The sequence below is a fragment of the Brachypodium distachyon genome, chromosome 5 (genome assembly GCF_000005505.3).
Source record: "Brachypodium distachyon strain Bd21 chromosome 5, Brachypodium_distachyon_v3.0, whole genome shotgun sequence".
NCBI lineage: Eukaryota > Viridiplantae > Streptophyta > Magnoliopsida > Poales > Poaceae > Brachypodium > Brachypodium distachyon.
This window is the reverse complement of record NC_016135.3, coordinates 14,350,884-14,369,227: the sequence shown is the minus strand read 5'-3', so window position 1 is coordinate 14,369,227 and position 18,344 is coordinate 14,350,884. Positions and strand designations below refer to the sequence as shown.

At 45.8% G+C, this 18,344-nt stretch overlaps 1 protein-coding gene and 2 long non-coding RNA genes across 3 annotated transcripts; 1 reads left to right on the top strand and 2 right to left on the bottom strand.

Moving 5' to 3' along the window:
- Positions 1 to 780: 780 nt before the first annotated feature.
- LOC104585340 lies at positions 781 to 3,075 on the bottom strand. Its single transcript, XR_733040.2, has 2 exons — positions 2,472 to 3,075; positions 781 to 1,922 (listed from the first exon to the last, which is right to left on the bottom strand). It is a non-coding gene; the product is annotated as an uncharacterized LOC104585340 (long non-coding RNA).
- A 6,650-nt stretch (positions 3,076 to 9,725) lies between these two features.
- On the bottom strand, positions 9,726 to 10,990 carry LOC100845447 (dehydrin COR410). The gene is made up of 2 exons (XM_003579762.4): positions 10,608 to 10,990; positions 9,726 to 10,504 (listed from the first exon to the last, which is right to left on the bottom strand). The coding sequence occupies exons 1-2, from the start codon at positions 10,860 to 10,862 to the stop codon at positions 10,001 to 10,003; spliced, it is 759 nt and encodes a 252-aa protein (XP_003579810.1). The 5' UTR covers positions 10,863 to 10,990; the 3' UTR covers positions 9,726 to 10,000.
- Positions 10,991 to 13,498: 2,508 nt separating this feature from the next.
- Positions 13,499 to 14,677, top strand: LOC112269448. Its single transcript, XR_002961294.1, has 2 exons — positions 13,499 to 13,756; positions 13,874 to 14,677. It is a non-coding gene; the product is annotated as an uncharacterized LOC112269448 (long non-coding RNA).
- Positions 14,678 to 18,344: the final 3,667 nt, after the last annotated feature.

The window sequence follows — 18,344 nt, the reverse complement described above, 5'->3', positions numbered from 1 at the left end:
TATGGTAATGTAACTTATTACCATCTCCTTCTCTTTATTCATTATTACCATGCCTTGTCACAAAAATGCTTAGTTGACATGCATGTTACTATCTAAATTATTTGAACTATGACTAGTCTTGGTTGATTTTATCCTCACATTGGTTTGTTGCTTAATATCAATCGTGGCCTGATCCTGGTAACTTTTATCTGTGGTTGGTACTCCCTCTGTTCCCAATTAATTGGCGCCGGCCATTTTATAAAAAAAACTCTATTAATTTACGAAATCAACCTGCAATGCACATCTTCAATTGATCGTGGACTGCGTATGCGTGTTGATTCCGAAAAATTATAGGTTTTTTTTTGCAAAAGTTCCGTTAGAACGTGGACTTAGGAACAGAGAGAGTACCTGTGACCGTGATTGAAATATTTCATCTTCTCCAACAAAGGCATGTGGCTCCTGATTTTCTTGCCCATGGTGGATATTGTCCTTCTCGATCACTACTAATGCAAACTGAGATATTTCGTTGAGGATAGAGTGCATGTGAACAATTTTGGACGAGTACCTGTGCAAACTGAGACATTTCCTAAACTAGCAAAATGCCCGTGCGTTGCAACGGAACAACACAATTAAGTCAACAGAACACCAAAATCAAGCATAGAAACACTGACAAAAAAACATTATACTCCAATTCACAACGACTACATAGCTGTGGCTTAATGACTTGTTGCAATAAATATCGTTTTGCACTTGCTTCCCAGATATCGTGATTACTGTACATAACGCAGGTGAAAATTCATGTACCACACATAATGCACAAGATAAATTGATCAAACTATCAAGACATCAGTAAAATCCTAAAAGACACAAATACACAGCATAAGAATACAAGCACTGAGGCTAAACTCATATGCTATTTTTGACAGCGTATATCTCACCATAGCCAAATATAATAATAAGCATAAAAACAAATTAAATAAAGTCATCATGAGGCATGTGACATTTCCTTCATATACAAACATTGTTACGACCTTTGAAGTTATTAACTCATCTGAAGTCATCCCTTCGGTGATTTCATACAGCAAATTGACCATCATGGTGCAGCTCGTCATGTCCTACAACTCATGAGTTACCTCAAGATCCTAAGTTACGACAGTAATACAAAGAGTGACATGAAAATGAAAAGGCTGGAAGCAGTTTTCAACATGGCAACCCAACTTTAAACAAAGCTTACCAATAACGTGGGCCAAGACCTATACAATAATTTGCCACCCTCATCTCTACAAATTGTAGACAAAGCATGAAAGATGCCCTTATAGTACCAAAGGGAAAACAAGCAACTCAAAATCGCACATGATTATAGACTAAATCAGCATGACAGGGAAAATTACAGACCAGAATCACATGAAAGATGAACCTAAGGATATTTTAACTGGAAGTGCTGACCTAAGTATCCAGAGTTCTTCGACTGAATCTAACTATAGTGAGATCTTTGTCCATAGCTAAAAGTGATATTTAGGCTATGTGAGCTTTCAATTCACAGAAGTTTCAGCCGTGCACGAGAATGAAATGACACAGCATCCAGATTTAGCTATAAATATGTTGCTTCCCATTTTGTCCAATATGATGTATGTTTTGATGCTTATTGCCCCTCTTACTTATTTTCACCTATATTTATTGCCTTGCATGTACCAAAGAAACAGAAGAATCCAACCACGGGTTTAATGTTCAATTTCTCAGATTGACCTGACATGCAAGAGTTAATTGAAATCACATAAATATGCAAGATACATATTAAAATCCATTTGCCAATTGTATGGAAGATATTACCCTTTCCAAATGAAGCTGGTAGAAATTGTATACTCAAGCAACTGGGTAATTTAAATAAGGATATCTTCTACATAGCAATGCACACATAAATGTATATAATTATTTTGATGCACCTGAAAAATTAAAATAGGAACAGTCTCAGGGTATTAAAAGAACTTCAACAAAATCAGCAAATATGTGCGGCTAATCACTTGGAGAACAAGAAGATACGAGCATCTAAACATATATCAAATTTAGCAAAACTGCAAATTATTTTTCTGGATAAAATAGACATGGTTATAGATAATTCAGGGAAAGAATCAGATGCGGAGATATTTGCTTATAATTCAAGACTATTCAGACGGAAATATTGAGGAAAAGCAGAGAATGTGCATGTAGTTTATGGCGCCATTCTACAGCTAGTTTCTGTCTCATACACAGAATCACGCAAAGTTGGAATAATTAAACATCCAATCATCCACGTATTTTGAGAAATTGTAATATGGTTTATGACGATTGCGTGTCCAAACTCTATCATCAGTATGCATTCCACTCTCATCCCATAGCATGACTGATCCTCGAAAAGGGATGCTAATGCATAAATATAAGTCAGTGCAGTGGAAAGCTTATCATACAAAAATCTATTTCAGAAAAGGGAGCATCAGGGGACCGAAGTATTGTACCTTTCGAAAATCTGCGGATCGAATCACACGGCGATGGCAGCTGCTGAGGCTTCGTGAGACGGCGACAGAGGCAAGAGAAATAACATCAAACAACACAAATTTGGGGTGTAGTTGGGACAAAAGCCCTACAGATTGGGGGCTGCCCGCTGCCGCCTGTGCCCATACTGGGAGTCGGGGGAGGCCTTTTGGGCAGGGAAAGTTGGAGATGCCGAGTCAGCGACGGACGGGCGCCCGGATGGCGAGCCAGCGGTGGCGAGGCCGTGACCTAGCGCCACGGGCGAGGGAAGCCTCGTGTGGCTAGACGAAGATCCTGGTGGCCGCGACCCGCACGGTGGCTGTGAACGGATCCGGCCGCCGGCTGGGGGTCGGGGATGCGTGCGAGGTGAAGTTGGATCCCGCTGCCGCCGTCGTCCATTTGGATCCGCCACCATCCTAGAAGCGGCACGCCTGCGGACGGCTCGCGGCCCGTTGCGGCGGCGGCGCGAGGAGGCGGTTCGACTGCTCCAGGCGAGAGGCATGGGGGTGGTTTTTTTTTTCCTATGCGGGCTTTTTTCGTACGTGGGCTTTCGTCGTGAAGAGTGGGACTGGATCGGGGGATCGGGGTTTTTCGTGTGAGGGCAGAGGAAGTACCAGCCTACTAGCTACACGGAAATTAAAGAATAATAAAGATTAAGATCTTAAGGGAACGCCTGGCTCCGCTACCAACGCTGAGCGCCATACGTAACTTTGGACGCAGTACATGTCCAAAATCACACGCAAAAACTCAACCGCCCATCAAAACTAGCCATTTGTTTCATCTAGTCAAACTTCCTCTGCGTCTCAACATCGCTCAACAATATTCCAGAGTTCATAGAAAAAAAGGTCGACAATATATGTTGAGAAATAGCAATGAATATTTGAGAATGTTTTAGAATACTTTTGAGAATTAAAAAGATTAAGATATTTACATGAAGCATTCCAGTGAATGTTTGTCATGAGAAAACTAGAATATTCGAGAATACATGAGAGTTTGCACGAAGTTGAGATATTTGTCATGAAAGCTCCTGAAACAAGTCCACCGTGACAGATATATGAGGATGGATGATGTGTTCTTTACAAAGTAAGGTGCTAGGGCAATCTTCATGGTAAAGTATGAAATACCTAGACTAGGGCAGTTTGGTGGAGTGTTCTAGAGAATACTCTCAGTTTCATATTAATTGGCAGGGATTCAGAACAACCAATTTAAATGGAACGGAAGAAGTAGATATTTGTAGCAGGATGTTTATAATGATGACATTTCTCATGCATCCAATGGTCTTATAGTAGTGTAAATAGAGGTGCTCACTCACCGCACGAGGGATACAACCATCACGAAGTACCACCACGAGAAAAAGTAGTGAGATACCACTAGTTTAGAGTTATGCTACTAACCATTAAAACGTGTGTTGTATAAAAATTGTGAAAATGAATAAATAGTTCAGCAATCCTCCATATTAGTATGATCTACTAAATAGTATAGGCGTGCATAGGTCCTCAGTGGTGGGTCTTAAGCTCCCCCTGAAATTCTTTACATATATTACTGTAAATTTTATATTGAATTTTAATATTACCTCCGATCCATAATGAGTCTCAACCGAATGATAAATGTTACCAAGAATTATATATTATATAATAAATTAATCCCAACAGAAAATGCGTGTGCGAAGTAAGAGGATTAACCAAATCATTTGACAGATATGAGCGGTGCATAAGGGACAAATGTGAAAAGACAACTGAGGTTGACGTCGCCGCGGGTTCGTTTGTGCGGATCTAGTTGTAGAGGTCTAAAATTGATAAATGGACATGGCTGAATAGCAGTGCGCAACCTTCCGCGTTAATCAGTATCTCCTCTTCTTCCGTTGCCACCTCGTGCAGTGAAATGACGGAACTCCGGAGCGTGCATGTTGAGAACATGAGTCTACTCCTCAACTCGCATGGTGTGTAGACCAAGTGGTGGGCAGCGGTACGAATGTAGGACTCATCGGATGTGCGAATGATTTGGAGGTGCATCATGATATGGTGAATAGAGCATTAGTAGCGAAAGTAGGAGGTGATGGGAAAGAAGGAGGGCGGAGCATGAGCGGCGAAAGGAACATGGGATGGGAAAGGAGCGCGGTTGTTTTGATAAAAAGAACACCTGAAGTGGAGATATTTTTTATATTTCCCCATCGCATCACCTTGTGCATTTAGATAATTTGACTTGCATTATATTTAGAAGTGTGTAAATTAATAATCAAAGTGCAAAAAAACGTAATACTAATGGTCAAAACTTCGAGTTGCAAGGCCGCTTGCACATCGAGCATTAGATTTAAGTGTGAGTTCTCTCTGCAGAATTTCTTTTTGTGGTGATTCTGCATTTCATCCTCATTTTGCATCTTCAGTGTGTTCCTCGTGTTATTTCGAGTTGTAAGGCCGTTTACCCATCGAGTGCCTTATGCAGAATCTGTTAGTTCGTGTTACTTCGACTATTCATGTTGCCTCCTACCTCTGTGGCCGTCCGTCTACTAGCACCTTAGCGTGAGCTTTCCTTCCCTCTCCATATCCAACAGCTTATCCTACTATATTCACAGCCTCTCTTCTCATGAACATGTTGGCTCGGCACCCCACCATGTTGCTGCCCACCATCGGAGCGGCCGAGCAGACATGTCTCAGAACTGAGCTGTAGTTGTGATTAACTGTCAAAATTTAACATCTCTCAAAACTGAGACATATAAGTACTCCTTCTGTTTCATAATACAAAAGACAAGGCTTTGATCAGAAATTGCAATAATATGTGGCTTGTAAGATACGAAACCATACCAATTTCAGGTAATATAAACCTCACCCTAATATAAGAACTATTCAAGTGTCCGTGCGTTACAATGAGATAAACATCCGATCGTTTAGCAGGAAGAATGACAATCCAATATGTCAATCAAACCTAAATGTCACTCATTCGATCAGAGAACATAAACTCGTAGAATTTTCCACTCTTGTAAAAAAGGAGTAGAGGCAAATTGGAATGAATGTTTAAGCTGACATCTATCCATAAAGACTTAAATTATAAGTACATGTGCAACATACCAAGAAGAGTAGTGTATTTTTGAAGATTTGATAACCGTGTAGTTGGCAAAAATAAACAGAGATAATACTCCCTCCATCCCATATTAAGTGCCAAAATATTAAATGTATCTAGACGTATTTTAGTATATAGATACGTTCATATTTAGACAAATTCGAGTCACTTAATATGAGACGGAAGGAGTACATCTTATAGATTCAAGTTCAGAATATTAATTTGGTTCAACATAGCAACAACATCAAGATCGGCATTCTCTTTTATCAAGTAAAAAAACATGATGTAACTTCGTAATAACTACTCCCTCCAATCCATATTATTTGTCGAAATATTACATATACCAAGACGCTTTTTAGGCATAGATACATGTATATTTGAGTAAATTTGAGACAATTAATATGGATCGGAGGGAGTAGCTTTTTGGAAAGGAAAAATTGGTCAGGAGACACCATTATTTTGTGGCCTTTGTTCAAACAGAATATGGATTTGCTCAATAACATTACAATTGTCGGGCCATTTGGTGCAACACACCGTCCGTTCAAAAATGGAAAGCTACTTGCCACGCCATGGTGAACACGGCCAGTTGCTCGTGTATATGTACGTACGTATGCACATGATCGCTCTGTTTTCAAGTTCTCGAAAAGTTTCTTAGTTACGTACCTGCCTTAATTAATTCAGTACTGTTAGCATGGACTTATCTACCGGGTTAATCGTTTGCATTCAGTCTCTATGCATGGCTATGCTACCCGTGAATAAGACAGTTTCCAGGCCACATGTATGATGTATCCTAGGAGAAGACAGAGAAATCATGTTGACCGTGCCGTGGTCGTACGTAACTAACTCATGGGGCAGCACACGTTGCCACGTCGGTCGCCATTGGGGTAGGCAGCGGCAGGGCGGGCAGGGGCAGGCGACGGCGGGAGGGCGGGCAGCGGAGAGGTCGACGGCGGCAGGCCCCACGCCATCTAGGGATTTGGTCGCCCGTCAGCATGGGGAATGGACAGGTCGCGCCAGAGAAACAACACGGGAGAGGGGTAATCAGAGAAGGCCTAAGATTGTAATTCAACACACATAAAAGTTAACTTTCCGTTTTTTGGCGGACGTTGTGTTGTGTTTCACCGAATGGCCCAAAAATACTAATGGTACTAGTCAAATCCACACGGTTGTTTGGGCAAAGGCCACACGGTGTCCCCTGTGAATTTCGACTTTTTTGAAAGGTATCTTTTGCTGGACGAGAGTATGTGGCTGCTTAGCCTCATGTGTGTATGCAGGTATAGTTAGGCATCCGTTATGGTAGAGTCAATATTGTATTGACTTTACACGTCATCTAGATTCAACGCGCGTGCAATGGTTTGTGTCTTTAAATTGACTTTAAATCATTTGTTAGCATTAAATGCGATGTTGTGCAATGGCTAAAAGGTCGACTCTTAGATAACTCTTAAATGACTCTTGTTCAATTTTTTCCTTAAGAGTCTGATTCTTCACGAAGAGTCAGATTTCTTCTCTCTCTTATTTCTCTTTCCATACACAAGAAAATTTTAAATATGAGTCGGTCAAGAGTTAGCCTTTGTGCATGCCCTTATGTTGTTAGCTAATGTGTGCATGAGTGTGTGGCAATAGGCCCGGACGGCTATATAAGACCTTGTATCAAGTTTTTAGGCAAGGTGTGCCAAGAGATGGCGAGTGGCTGCCAGGGCGGCCAGGAGCCAGAAAAGGCAGTCACGTGAGGAGAGTAGTAGCCGCCGGAGTTAGTCTCCCATGTATGTTGGTGTGGGGTATGTGCCTATTTTAAGTAAAGAGAAGCCGTTCGTCGCCGAGGCATATGTCGCCACAAATACTCGTGTCTCGAGCTCGTGTCGATTTTGTCTCCTTCAGTCCGGCGTTCATGTCGCTGAAGGGCTGCTTGGCGTGTCTCGCCAGAGGGCATCCCCAAAAGAGGCTGCGCGAGCCAGGAGAGATGGAGGCGTGTGGAGGCGATCTTCAAGGACGGGAGGAGCGGGGCGGCTATGGGCAATCCATGGATATTGAGCGGCGCGCGCAGGGGAAGGAGAGATAGCGAAGGCGGCGGCGCCCGCAGGGAAAGGGCAGGAGGAGGAGGCCGCATCCGCGGTATACCTAGGCATGGGTGGCCCGGCCCGAAGCCCACCTGGGCCGGGCTCGGGCTTCACTTTCCAGTCCCAAGCCTGGCCCGAAAGCCCGAAAAAACCCTGAAATGACTAAAAACTGGTATTTTTAGGGAATATAGGTAAAAATAATCATTTATTTATTAAAAACAATTATTTTAATGCTAAAATGGTCATTTGTCGGGCTTCGGGCCGGGCCGGGCTCAGACTTGAGGTTTTTCTGTCGGGCTTTATGAAGCCTGGCCCAAAACCTAGCTCGGCCCGGGGTTTGCCCAGTTATAATCCACGGTAGGGAGAGAGTCTCGGGCTGGCGGGGTAAGAGGAGGATAAAAAGCATAAAAACGCTTCGGGATTCGGGAACAAAACAAAAAATGCCCCGACAGCACGAGAGAAGGGGCGCGAGAGGAGGAGGCTCGATTAAACAAACCTGGGACGAACATCGGAGAGTGCCGATTGCAAAACAAGCAAGAGGGCAAGCAGGAAGAACCTGCAAAGCTGCAAACAAATCAGGCCGCAGTAGGAACCGCCGACCAGAAACGAGGATGCCCCGGGCGAAACGCCACAAGCCCAGCAAGACCACCCTACCAGAGCCGAATTTGGGTTGTAGTGAAAACAGATGGGATGCAGAAACCGAACACTCGACCACACGTATATAGCCAGACGGCAGGCCGGAGCCAGTACGCGGAAGCCAACAGCCCATGCAAACGGCTGAAAGAACAGTAAGAAGCTAGAGCCGAGACACGTAGGAGATCAAGAGGACCAGAAAGCGCCAGAGGTCGACCATGACGCAAGAACAAGAAGAGCATAGAAAGCCGTCGACAGACAGCGACAACTGTCGGCGAATACGTGATCGGACAGTGAAATTTTGGCACTCCCGGGTGAGTACTTGGTCACCCAGGTCACGTCGAGAACGGACGTTTGACAAAGAGACCCGACTCCGGACAAGTGATGAACAGTGTTTTCTTCTTGAAAATTCAACCCCTCAAATGAGTGGGGGGCTCTCACATTTATAGACCAAGGATGGCATCCGGATGAGTTACAATTTTGCCCCTAGAAAATTTACGGTTTTGCCACCGCGAGCCACACAGGGCCCTGAGGTAATTTTGTCTTTCCGTACTAAGCGTTCTTGGTTTCCCGCATAGTGTTTCCGACGTACGGACAGGCTCTGTCGTCATATGGACGCCGTGGCATGTCGTGCCTCGCCATGCCACCAGGTGACGCCTTCGCGTCGCGCCATGACATTACATTCGAGTGAGTTCTCCTGGGCCCGGGTGACCCTTTGTGTCGCGCCTCACCGTGCCTCGATATGCCACCGGGGTGAGTTCACCCGGGCCCCGGGTGAGAAACTGGCACAGACGCAGGCCACTCAAGATCGAAGCACTACCTCTGACAGCGAACCACATACACGAACGGTCACCGACAACGAGGCCCGGCCAGGCGCGGGAACGAACGATGGAGCAGCCGGATAACAGGCGCGCTATCGTGTGGATCATTGAGGTAGCGAGAAACGATCCAGTTTGGGATTGAGAGTCATGTAAAACAGTGGATACCCCGCGCGTTGCTACGTGGACAAAAATATTAGATTGACCTACATGTTGTTGCTCTGAGTTTTAAAAGAATACTCAGAGATGTGGCATATAATTTTCCATATAATCAATGTAGACAAATAGATGATCACTCGGTGTTTGGTTTGAGACGTGAGCATAAGAAGACCTGGTTTTAAACGTTAGACACACCAATGGTGGTCGTATCCCTCATCTTTTGAATTACGTCTGCACATTTATCATGAGACGCGTCCGTTGCAATAAATAAATAAATTATGTTTTTGCCACACATCGAGGAAATCTGCATGTTGAGATTGCAAACATCAAATGAATCTAAGTGTGAATCAACTTGATGACGTGGACACTCTGTATGTAGCGTTTAGTGGGATCAACTTAATGATGTGTACACCTTGCATGTTGAGTTTGCGAACACTATTAAATGAATTTTAGTGGAAATCAATTTGATGACATGGCACTTCGTTGCACGGTGAACTTATAAACATTAAATGACTTAATATATACTGGGCAGAAATCATTAATATATATCAATGCATAATGCCTAGCAATAAACCAATACACAAACGCATCTTGACCAAACTGAAGCTCGTGCCCAAACTAAACACAAACAACCATCACTGCACCTTTTACGGGCTTTACAGACCAGACGTTCAAGACGATCAACCCTTTCAACCCTGACACGAACATAAAATGCAAAACAGAACACAACACGGCGAAACACTTCAACCAAGGTCCGGTCCCAAGTCTCGATCCAGACTACGGCTCCGATTAAGCGGTGGTCTTGTGCTCGCCGGCGGCGGCCTTGTCCTCCTCCCCAGGTGTCTTGTGGTAACCAGGCAGCTTGTCCATGATCTTGCCTAGTATGCCCTTCTTCTCCGGGCTGCTCACCTCCTCGGTGGCTGCCGGCCCCGGCGTGTGCACCGGTGCTGGGGCACCATGTGTGACTGGCACCGCAGCAGTGTCTTCCGGCTTCTTGTGGCCGCCAGGCAGCTTCTCCTTGATCTTCTCCAAGAAACCTTTCTTTTCCTCCTCGGGTGCCGGTGGCGCCTCTGTCTTGACTTCACCATCGATCTTCTCGACGACGACGGCTCCGTCATCATCATGGTGGCTAGGCACGGGCGGCCCCGGTGTGGGTGCGGCAGTCTTGTGCTCGCCCTCGGTGTCCTTGTGGCCGGGCAGCTTCTCCTTGATCTTCTCCTTGAGCCCTTTCTTCTTCTTCCTCTTGATCACCTCACCGTTGTCGTCGATCACCTCCTCTTCCTCGTCACTTGACTGTAAAGAATGACAGATGAGAGGTCAGTATATTTAATTTGTAACAATCATGTCGTAAATTACCGAGCTATATCATGCATCATGCATGTTTAATTACACTTACCGAGCTGGAGCTGGAGCTGGATCGCTGCAGCTTCGTGAAGAGGCTCTCCTTCTTCTCTCCATCCTGGTGTACTTCCTCCTCCTTCACCTCGGGCTCTTCCACGGAGACCTTCTCCATGCCGGTGACCAGCACCTCCTCCTGCTTCTTGTCCTCCTCTTCCTTCTTCTTACCGATGAACTTGTCGAAGAGGCCCCTATCTGTTACCTCCACCTGATCGGCGGCCTGGTGCGACTGGGTGTTTCTCTCATCCTCCATGATCGATCCAACAACCGGTTGCAGCTAAACAGTTGACAAAACTAAAGAAGAACGCAACAGATGAGCAGAGGAAGTATTGTGGCTTTTGCTTTGGCTCTCCGAATGATGAAGTTGTCCAGGCTAGACGCGTCCTTATATAAGCTGTCTGCAAGGATACACATGTAAGAGGCGTAGAGCTGGCTGATCGATCTGTACGTGCGGACATAAGTGATTCGCGAAAAAAGAAAAGAAAAGAAAAGAAAAGGAAGAAGCAAGGCACGGTACTTCTATAAAGGCGTGACGTGGAGGCGCGGGCAGCCAACGGGGGCGCGACGCGCGTCGCGTCGAGGCTAACGCCGCGCTGTGGACGCATCTCGAGAGGTCGGTCGCCATGTGGAGTGGTCGGCAGCTGTAGATCGCTCTCATCGGGGCGGTTGCCATGGGCCGGTGCCCCTGCTCTGCTCCCTCCTCTTCCTTCCTGGCGTCTTCCCGAGGATCCACTGCCGACGCGACGCTTGTCCAAGGACCAGGCCGGGGTCGCTCTCCGACGGTTCTTCAGCGGAATTAATTAACCAATTGATTAAGTAACCAAGCCAATTCAATTTGTAACAGTAAAGTGTGGTTGGATGGCATTAACATTGATTCCCATCGGGCGCTTATCTTTCTCTATCAGCAATTCAGCACTTGAGCAGCAGCAAAGAAGGGGCAAAGAAGAGTTGTGATAGGCTTCGTTACCAAATCAAGGGTTGCAAGTTGGCGATAGTGATTGAGCCGGGGGGTGCATGACTAGGACGATGAGAGACATCCAGAGAGTTCGACGTTGACATGTGGGACCGAAATGGCCAAGGGCCCACCGGCCCGTCGGGCGGAACCTCGCAAAACAGGTGGCGTTTCCCTTCCTTTGAGTGGATTTGGTCGGACGGCCGGGATAAAGTTATCAGATCGGACTGATTAAAACTGCCACCCCGATGTGCAGGGGACTACTTCTAATCAGAGCCATTCTTCTCTTCTCGCTTTGATGATTAGTAGCTTTCGCACGGAAATGGTCGGTGGCATGTCTGCCTTTTGTTTCTTTTCACCGTCCAACCCTAAAAACTGACCGGCCAAGTTTTGGGCCAGACCATCCGAGACTAGCCGGAGCCATTATTGACTTCCGGTGCACAGGATGCCGTGACAACCTTGCACTTTCCATAATGACACTCTCGTACTATTTCTATACCAATACATTAAATTAGAATTGGGGTTGATGGTACGGATGTCGCTGTAGGTTTTTTCATCAAAATTACGAGGGATATGCCACTCCCGCACGAGAAAAAAAACGTTTCGCTTAACTGTTGTCAATCCCTGCAAAAAGAAGGCTTCCCGCATCCGAACCGGTCGCGCTAACGAGCTCCCCGTGGCACCGCGCCGGCGACGTCCCTGGCTCCTTGCAACGCGACATGCCCATCTCTCCCCACGCGGCGGCGCGGACGAACTCCCCGCGGCATAGCACCGGCGACTTTCCTCAGTTTCCGGCAACGTGACATGCCCGTCGATCCCTCCCCACGCGGCGGTGCGGACAAGCTTCCCGGTCCCGGCGGCACAACGCCGGCGACTTCTCTACATCGCGACATCCCCATCCCACCCCTTCCCACTACGGCGGCGCTTCCTCCTGCGGCCCTCCTTCCGGTGCACCTCCCGTTACGCCCCAGACCACCTCCTCCCGTCTCGCGTCCCGAGCACGACGAGCAGGCCGTTCCTAGCTAGCCTGCCAAAAAATACCAACGCGTCTCAAAACCAAACGTTACTAGAAGAGGAGTCAGCGGCGGCGACGACGTCCATGGGAAGAGCAGCAATCTGCGGCAGCGACCACTGCAGAAGGCGGCGGCGCCATGGGCCACAGCTCACCCTGTGCAAAACCGAACCGAAAACCGAAAAAAAAACCAAAACCGAACCGAAATTTCGGTTTTGGTTCTGGTTTCCAAAATGCGGAACTGTTTGGAGTTCGGTTTTTTCGGTTAAAGCCGAACGGTTTTCTGTTAAACCGAACGAAATCGAAACAATATAAATATGTAGGTGCAGTATGAATCATAAGTCATGCACTAGCTCAGTGGTTTGTAAGTGCTTTTCTGTTGAAACATGCCTATAAAATTTATTTGTTGCTCAAAACTTCGCGTCAACTTTGGTTAATTTGGTTATAACCGAAACCGAACCGAAATTAAATGGTTATAACCGAAACTGAACCGTATTCTTATACGTAACCGTATTAACTGAAGTATACAAACCGTATTAACCGAACCGAAAAACCGAATGCACATCCTGAGCCATAGCAGGAGGCGGTGACGGCGGGTCTGTGGGAAAGGAGGTGGCGGTGGTGGAGTCCGCTAGAGGAGGAGGAGGCGGCTACTTGAGGAGAAACCAGCAGCCAGCGGGAGTCATGGAGTTTCAGGTAAGCCACGGGTATGGGGAAATTGGATAACGGGAAGAATACGGGAGGGAGAACGCCAGAACGGTGTGCTGAACTGAACCAAATGAAAAGTTAAAATCTATACCAATATATTAAATTGGAGTTGGTGGTGATGGTACAGGCATCGCGGTACGTCACATCACCGAAATTACGTCTAATATATCACCTAATACCCCAGGTCCTGAAGCTTCGTCCATCCTCAGCGCAAGCCCCCTCGTCTCGATCTCCTGCACGGCACGAGTGCAAGCTCCCGTCCTCCTCAGTCCCCACACGAAACAAATCTCCCGCACGAGAAAAATTATTCCGTAGCAACGCACAGACACTCTGCTAGTCTTTGTAATTTTGCAGATACGAAGGAACACGTGGCCTTCCTAATAATTTTGATTCTACCTATTTCTTTGCATTTGGCTATGGTACTGGAACTCTTCTCCAGTTTGCCAGTTTGGGAAGACATGATACTGGAAATAAGGTCTGTTTGTCGATAACTATTACTCGTGTTGCATAACAGTGATAATGATACCATGTATACCTTTTCTTGTACTGGATGTCGTCTTTTGTGTACATTACTTTATTCTTCCATTTGCAGGGTTCAAGGCTGTTAGAGAGTAACTTGATCAACAACGCATCCATGGTTTTCGGTCTTTGTTTGAGGGTACTTCCAAATGGCTTTTCTTCTTTACCTATTTTTTCACAGCACATGACTTCATATGGATTTCAGGGTACCAGAGAAGAGCTCAATTACCTTTTCTTTTTGCATTTTCCTATCAGCAAGTTAAGCCTGCCAGCTAATCATAGCTTTCGTTTCAGTAACTGCAGTCTTTGTTAGATCATCAGAAAAATCAGAAGAAAACCTTGGAAAAATATTTCAAGAACTCACTGCTATATCTACCGAGTGCTAACAATATTCTCTTTTGAAATAAGCAAAGTATGCAGGTTGAATATTCTTTTTTTGGTTCTTTTGCCGACCTACTGCAAACAATGCCCGTCACTTTGTTTTCTTAATAAAGGTCCTAATGCAGGTTTGATGGAGATAATTTTTATTTACATATATAGGTCCTATAATGGGCAGATAACTGAAATCAGCTTTCTTCATTAATCTTTCTATGATTCTATATGATCCTTTTTTGCCTGCAGCTCCTGTGGTCATTCAGCTTTTCTCCTAACTGGCATAATATGGTGAGAACTGAGAAGATGACTTCTTTCATTCGCGCTGCCCAGTCCTAGTCCTGGAGCATCGAATAACCTGGGGGCATGCCTCGATTGCTTCCATGGAGATGGTGAGTTGTTCAGTCTCCCGAGATTGGAGAAAAGCTGTGGATTACCAATGTTCTGAGATTGATTTTTCATAAAAAAAGTATGCACTGTCAGTAATCAAAATTTGTTGTCCATACCTGAAGAACTACTGTCTTTTCTGTTGTGCATGAAGAGTTCTAGCTTGCATTGTCTAAGAGCAAGACAGATAATCTTTTCGCTAATCCGGTATTCTTTGTTCTACCATCCATCTGCAGTTTAATATTCTTCTGAACTATGATACTTGTTTGAAATGATGCCGGCATCCTTTGACCTATAGACTTGCTGAATTTTAGTTAGGCATTCAGATATTTGACCTTTGTGATGTCAAGAAAAGGGAGGTCATTGACTTTGCTGACTTCGTTCGAGCTCTAATTGTATTTCACCCTGACATTCTAACGGAATAGAAAATTGATTGTATGTTATCATCCGATGTTTCATTTTGGCCATTTTTATACCACATTTCTCTGCTCTCTGAAAATTATTAATATTGTTGTTTCAGTTTCCTTCAGTATGATATGGATATACATGCTATAGCAGTAGCAGTTAGATATTCGATAATTCCGAATGGCACTCGTGCTTCTCGTCGCACGGTATCTACCGCGGTCCAGGATCGCGATGAGCAATCTGCGATGCGTTCGCTTTGTGTATTCTTCCACGGCCCATTGTGTATACAGGCCGTATTCTCTTTTACCGGTTTTTTTCTTCGTCCATCGTGGAAGCGCATGGTCCATCTCGTGGTACAGCCTGGTAGATTCAAGGACGGCCCATGGAGTGCATGATTTTGGTCCGTCTGCCCTTGTTCATACATGCTGTACCAGATTTGGACCGGCAAAGGCAATGGCGGACGATGGGCCAGTGAGCTGGACCAAACATGCGGCTCGGACCATCAGAGGAGAACTAGTGATCAACTGGTATGTTAATTCCCCTCAGAAAAAAAAACCGGTATATTAATCACGTGCCATCAGTAGCGGTATGACAACTCGTAGGAGAAACAGTACGCTCAGACCCAGCAAGGATCAAGACGTGTCGTCCTCAAGCAAGCGCTGATCACCCTAGAATGGCACATCCGCTTTAATCGACGAATGGTCAATCAACCAAATTGGCCAACATGTTCCCCCCTCGAGGACCGTTACGCCCACCCCGGGGCTTGGCATGAATGGCATCAATGGTTACCGAACAAGTAGCTGGACCAGTTTGAAATTAAGACGAAGAGAACTCGTCGTTCGCGTCGTCCTGGACGAGACATGAGCAGTGACAGTTTGTCGAAATATGTGACTTAGAGCCCAAGGAACGCATTTAATAAGGCACGGTCGCGCTCTCCCGTCAAGCAATATTGGATGGATATATATATATAGTCGACATCCTTGACTTACCGGCCAAGCAGATCTGAGCATATCCGTCCATGTCTCCACCGAGGAAACGCCGCCGTAGCATTAGGTATCCATGGTTCCTGACATGTGGTTCTGACAGCTCATACGCCACTGGTTCAACATCGGCGACGCCTGCCTCTGCAACAACCACCAACTCGGCTCAAGCAGCACCACCTCCAGCACCGCTTCCTTTCACTCCGGCCACCCGCATGCCGCAACAGCTTACTTCACCTACGCCTCCCTCACGCGTCGTTCAGGCGCCGTCACTGATGAATTCGTTCGCCCAACTCGTTGATGCCGCAGCAGAGGAGGAAGAAACAATTCGCCGGACCTGTTAGGTTCGTTGCATAGGAAACAAAAATTTTCCTACGAGAAGTGCGGAAGAAAACCCAAGAATATATATACTAGATGTATGTAACGAGAGGGATCATGAACACCATACCCTCGTAGACCGCAAAGCGTTACAATCACGAGATCGTTGTTGGTGTAGTGGAACTTTCAATGAGATCAATCTCAGTGCCGAACGGACATCACCTCCTTGGTATCCACACGTTCAGCTTCACGTTGTCTCCTCCTTCCTCGATCCAGCAAGCGAGAGGGAGAGGTAGACGAGATCCCGGCAGCACGACGGCGTGGTGACTATGGTGAATATTCTCACGGGCAGGGCTACGCCGTGCGCGTGAGAAGAGGAGGAGAGGAGGGCTCAGGGGAGAGAGATCCAACTGAAAGCTTGGGGTGTCTCTCTCCCTTGCCCCCCCTTCTATTTATATAGGGGTAGAGGAGGCGTGGCCGGCCAGGACTATCCCGTGGCCAGGACTCTCCGGCGGCCAGGACTCTCATGCGGCCAGGACTCTCCTCCTGGCCGCATGGGCCCTGTGGGCTAGCCCCTCGGCCCATTAAGGCCAGGGTGCTCCCTCACAGGCCCATTTAGCCCAGGGATAGGTGGGCCTCAAGGTGGAACCCTCCGGATCCCTCCGGAACCTTCTAGAAGCTTCCCGGTCAAAACCGGGAAATATTCCAAACTTTCCAGAACCCTGAAAACAACTTTCCATATATAAATCTTTATCTCCGGAACATTCCGGAGCTCCTCGTTGCGTTAGGATCCCATCCAAGACTCCGAATCATAATTCGATATCATCATCATTTATCTCATCTAACCCAAGCAACATGAAACGTTAAGTGTGTGACCCTACGGGTTCGAGAATATGTGGACATGATCAAATATCAATAACCAATAGCGGGACCTGGATGTCCATAATAGTTCCCACATATTCCACGAAGATCTCATCGGTTGAACCACTATGTCGAGGATTCAATTAATCCAGTATCCAATTCTCTTTGTCTCGCGATATATTACTTGCCCGAGATTTGATCGTCGGTATCGCCATACCTAGTTTAATCTCGTTACCGGCAAGTTCTCTTTACTCGTTCCGTAATATAATACCCCCGCAACTAAACACATTAGTCGCATGCTTGCAAGCTCATTAGGATGTTATATTACCGAGAGGGCCCAGAGATATCTCTCCGTCACAAGGAGTGACAAATCCCAGTCTTGATCCATACAACCCAACAAGCACCTTCTGGGATACCTGAAAAACACCTTTATGATCACCCAGTTACGAGATGACGGTTGATGCCCACAAAGTATTCTTCCGGTACTAGGGAGTGGCATGATCTCATGGTCTAAAGAAATAATACTTGACATAATAAAACATAAGCAACTTAAACTTAAGTGACACGATCAAAAGCTATGTTTAGGTTTGGGTCTGTCCATCACATCATTCTCCTAATGATATGATCTCGTTATTAAATGACAACACATGTCTATGGTTAGGAAACCTTAACCATCTTTAATCAACGAGCTAATCTAGTAGAGGCGTATTAGGGACACGGTATTTGTTTATTTATCCACACATGTATTTGAGTTTCCAATCAATACAATTATAGCATGGGCAATAAACATTTATCAAGAACAATGAAATATGATAATAACAAATTTATTATTGCCTCTAGGGCATATTTCCAAGAGTCTCCCACTTGCACTAGAGTCAATAATCTAGTTTACATTGTAATAAATCTAACACCCATGGAGTCTTGGTGTTGATCATGTTTTGCTCGTGGAAGAGGTTTAGTCAACGGGTCTGCGACATTCAGATCCGTATGTACTTTGCAAATCTTTATGTCACCATCCTTGACATATTCACGAATAGTGTGAAACCGGCGTTTAATATGCTTGGAATTCTTGTGAGACCTCGGCTCCTTGGCGTTGGCTATGGCACCAGTGTTGTCACAATAGATGTCCATGGGATCCAACGCACTCGGAACCACACCAAGTTCAGATATGAACTCCTTCATCCAAACTCCTTCCTGTGCCGCTTCTGAAGCAGCCACATA

Excerpts from the sequence above, each read along its gene's own strand:
- LOC100845447 (XM_003579762.4), bottom strand. The coding sequence starts at position 10,862 with ATGGAGGATGAGAGAAACACCCAGTCGCACCAGGCCGCCGATCAGGTG. Across the intron at positions 10,505-10,607 it reads CCAGCTCCAGCTCCAGCTCG|TCAAGTGACGAGGAAGAGGA; the intron begins GTAAGTGTAATT and ends CATTCTTTACAG.